The sequence below is a fragment of the Mesitornis unicolor genome, unplaced genomic scaffold, assembly GCF_000695765.1.
Source record: "Mesitornis unicolor isolate BGI_N332 unplaced genomic scaffold, ASM69576v1 scaffold44608, whole genome shotgun sequence".
NCBI classification, from domain to species: domain Eukaryota; kingdom Metazoa; phylum Chordata; class Aves; order Mesitornithiformes; family Mesitornithidae; genus Mesitornis; species Mesitornis unicolor.
The window spans coordinates 1-4421 of NW_010204698.1; the positions used below are offsets into that span (position 1 = coordinate 1).

General features: G+C 40.3%; 1 protein-coding gene across 1 annotated transcript; it reads left to right on the forward strand.

Moving 5' to 3' along the window:
- Positions 1-291: 291 nt before the first annotated feature.
- Positions 292-4043, forward strand: LOC104534818 (neuron-specific protein family member 1; the record flags this gene model as incomplete). The annotated part of the gene is made up of 2 exons (XM_010191131.1): positions 292-420; positions 3927-4043. Coding segments are annotated over exons 1-2 (246 nt in total), but the record flags the coding sequence as incomplete, so codon positions are not given.
- Positions 4044-4421: the final 378 nt, after the last annotated feature.

Sequence of the window (4421 nt, forward strand, 5' to 3'; positions counted from 1 at the left end):
GGCTAACGTGTTGGCGCTTTTGGGGTGCTTCTGTTTTTTTAGTGGTGGGTTTTGGGTTTTTTTTTCGCTTTGACAGTAAAAGCGCTAGCCATCGTTCTTCTCCAGACGCCAAAACGCAACCGAGTCACAGCGACCAACACGTAATTTTTTTTTTTTATTTTTTTTTTTTCTGTAAGATATTTCGGGTTCCTCAGGGGCTGAGGACGAGTCCGGTGCATCCCGAGTTTCTGACATTTTGCATTTCGGTGCTTGCCTGTGTGTGCCAGCAGAAAATCCCTCTATCCTGGAAGAATGGTGAAACTGGGGAATAATTTCAGCGAGAAGAGCACAAAGCAGCCCCTTTTGGAGGATGGATTTGACACCATCCCCCTGATCACACCCCTGGATGTCAATCAGCTCCAGTTCCCACCTCCTGATAAGGTACAGTAGGCTTTCGTTTCCACCCTGGAGAATCACACCCAAATCTCCGGCAAACAACAAAAGAATAGGTTATGTGTAATGAGCAGCTTACAAATGTCAAGAAATATGGGGTGTTTTAAGGCATGCTAGTTACCTCTGGGTAAAAAAACCTAACAGTTAAGCTAGTGAAAATTCAGTAATTGTGATTTGCATTAAAAAGCAATGGGAAATGTTAGCAATTAGTATAAGATTTCAGTGCTGCTGTATGAAATACGTGAACATACAAAAGCAAGCTTATCCATGCCGTAGTCATAGCCCTTCCTATTCTGTATCTTTTTTTTTTTTCTTTTTTCAATCTGGGAGGTACTTTGCATTCTTTTGTGAACGACGTGAATCTTCTCTGTCCAGAAAAGGCCCCCCAATGGGGGCATAAAGCACTGCTTTATGTTTCTGCAAGATGTACATGGGCGGACTGGCCACAGAGAGAAAGAACTTCCATGTTCCTTCTGTGCTTCAGTAGGAGATCAATGCTAGCTCCAGACAAGCTGAAATGATGAGAACAGGCCACTAAGTTTCCTCCTTGGCATCTTATTTGGTTCTAACACCTCCAGATAGGTGACTCAGATGCTCCATAGTTGGAAGGGAGCAGTCCAACGTGCTGCTTACAGGTTGGAGGGGAAATGTGCATCCTGGATTCCTCATTACATGGCTTGATTACTAAGGATTTAACTTTAAGTAATTAGGAAGGGGCTTTGATAGCCTGTAAATATGTTTATTCTCCTCACAATGAAGAATTCAGTTAAGTGTTACTACTGGTAAGGCATACAGTAGTAGGATACTTTTTCAGATATTTCAGTATTCTGTTTTTCTGTATCCTGTTTTAGTAGAATACTTGCACATTTCTCACATACCTGGTCAAAAAGCTTTGTAGAGTTTGAAAAATACAGAATTTAACTGGGAAATGGTAACTAATATTTTCATGCTGATTTTTATTTTTGACTTTGTGTTCTCCATGAGCTCAATTCTACTTCTAGGTAAATTGATAGCTATATGTTGTTCATAGCTCAGAAAGAAATCACATAATCTTATCCTGGGGTAAAGAATTTTAGCTTGTGAAATTTGCCTCGGTAGAGTGTTGCTTGTAGGCAATACAAATGAATTTGTGACCTCCATTTTAATTGCTATCAACATCATTCTGTGTTGTGTGGGGTGACCGGTTGGCAGACGTAAAAGCAATAAGCCATAACAGCTGTTAGAGAGCCTGAGGGTCTGTTTTCTGCCCTTGGTTACATGGATGTAAATCTTGTAACTGAGACCTAAATTGCACCCTAAGGCTTTAAAACCAGTTAAGTCTTCCCATGTCTCATCTGCCTGCCAACTGGTGACTGAGTACAACCGATTACCAAGGACCAAGATCCGAAGGAATTAATGTTACTGCACTGCCAAGCAGAAGGCTGAACCAGGGACCTGTGTGGTGATGGGTTTAACCTGTGCGGAGCCTCTGTAGTGAACCCAGGAGGCTCTGTGCTGGCCTGATGGCCCCTGCTCTGATGGGGCTGAACTCCTCCCACCCTCATGATCCTGGCCTTGAATGAAAGCAAACGTGCAACTAGGCAAGAAGCTTAAATAAAGGAGGAGTCGATTGACTGCTGCTCCTTCCACTGACTATTTGTATATTAGCTTTCCTTTCCTTTTGCAAACATTAAGGGGACAAATAAAAACATTTATTTATTGGTCCTCTTGGTTTCCTTCTGTAGCTGTCTGGTTAGCCATGTCACTGTCCTCACTGGTTGCTGCAAACTCAAAGGAAGCAGTAGAGCAACTGATGTGACAAAAAGAAACAGTATTAAGACAAGATTGACACACAGATCAAATTCTGAAGTGTGAAGACACTCATGTATAAGGAATACGAGTACATGCTTCATATATCTATGTTTATTATTCACTTCCAAGTCTCCGGTATGGCAGTGAAGCATAACTGCTTGAACAATAGTGACTACAGCGCTAAGAATTTGATGATTTTGACAGCTTCTAAATTAAAGGCATGAACTGATTTAAATTCATATTTAGGTATGTTAAACAAAAGAAGACATTACATAACCAAGCAGATAGAACTGTACTTTCAGTGTCAGCTGAATGTGATTTGAGTTGCCTCAGATTATGCAACATAACAGGGGGAGGAAGAAAGTAAAATGTTGAAAAGCATTCTCAAAATCTTCAGACAGTTTATTTTCATGATGCTGTTGGGCAGCTGCAAAGTTAAATCATTGATAATTACTATCTTATTAATTATAGCTGAAAATAGGTAAAGTATTTTTTAAACCCGTATCCTGCACGTATATGTGTAATGCTGTAAAAGTGTCTAATAACCTTTGTGGTACTGAGTCTAGGTACGGTTACACATTCTAGATGCCATTTCAGGGAAATGAGGAGAGGGGAACCCAAAGCTTTCATTTTAGTGCCTGGCTACCTGTAAGTGTCACGGTCTGAATTTCAGAATAATGTAGTTGCTATTGATACCATGGGCTGCTCTAAAGATGGCATCTGGCTCTAAAAATCTAAAAGACTCTAGATATTTGTTCTTTGGAACAACAGATAAAACTGAGCAAAACTTAATGGCACTGTCAGTAGGATAAACTGTACCCTCTCTTGAGAGTGATACCTTGAAAAAGAACCTGAAAAATTGTAGAAGACAAAAATGAGGCAAATAGGTTAGGTGTGTGAAAATTTTGTACAATTAGAATGCCAAGGAGAGCACAAGAGATGTGACTGACGTAATGAATATTTTAGGAATACATGTGAGGGGCTGAATTGTGTAGCTTGGGGCAATAGCCCATAGCAAGGAATAAGCTGAAGTTAAAGAGCCTTGGGTTTCAAGACATCTCATTAACACGGGTTTGTGTGCATCTTGCTTGCAGCTGGTAATTTAAAAGTCGGATGTTAAAAATAAGAGTGTGAAGAGCTACAGTCTAGCACATAGTGAAGAGCAACTCGATGGGTCCTTTCGCTTCTTTCAGAGTCAAAATCCTGCCATCAAAGAACATGGCTACTGCCAGCAGCGGCATCTGTGAGGTTTCTATGGGCACTCTTCAATAATTGTCTCATCCTATTGGTCTCCAGTTTGAAATCCCATTAATGGGAATCTGCTGAAGCAAATGGAGGTGGCCATTTTCAAACTGCACAAAGTACAGCTTCATGATTTGGATTTGAACTGAGTAGATGCTTGCCTAGTACAGAAACATGGTACCAGCACAGCTGAAAAAATTGAATGTTTGTGAAACTGCTGCATAACCAGTCTTCCTCTAGGTCCCTCAAAACCACTTTGAAGTATAATTTTGTTGATTTTTCTGATGACAGAAAAAATAGCTAACAACTTAGAGCTTCCAAAGAATAATAACACAAGGTGGAGGAAATACCATGCTAGAGGTGTTTGCAAACATGTAAAATAAGAGTTAATGAATAAATAAGATTCCTGTGGCTAATTTCAGCTGTCAGCTTTTTGTTTGTTTTCGTTTTTTTTTTTAAAGGTTGTGGTCAAAACAAAAACAGAATATGAACCAGATCGCAAGAAGGGAAAGTTCCGTACTCCTAAAATAGCCGAATTTACAATCAGCATCACTGAAGGGGTTTCGGAAAGATTTAAGGTAAGCAGTGCTCTCTGAAGATGTTAATGACTCAATTGTGCTCACAGAAGCGCTTAAAATCAATATCTGATCCTAGTCAAAACTGGCTGTGACTAACAGAGTGGCTGTTGTGGATATAGCTGGACATGAGAAAAATAAATGCTATAATAGTTCAGTATTTAGCAATTAGAAGCAAAGCCCAATCTTGCAGCATTACTGCTTGTAATCCTGTACTGTCAGATGAATTCAGAGGGCTTCTGTCAGCGTGTGGGTTTCAAAACGTGGCTGCCCAGGGGGTGTGTGGGCTGCACGCAGGTAGTTCTCATGGCATGAAGGACAAGAACCACAAGAGTATTTGTTTTCTTTTTGGCTTCTTACTTTTCACTGTGGCCAAACTAT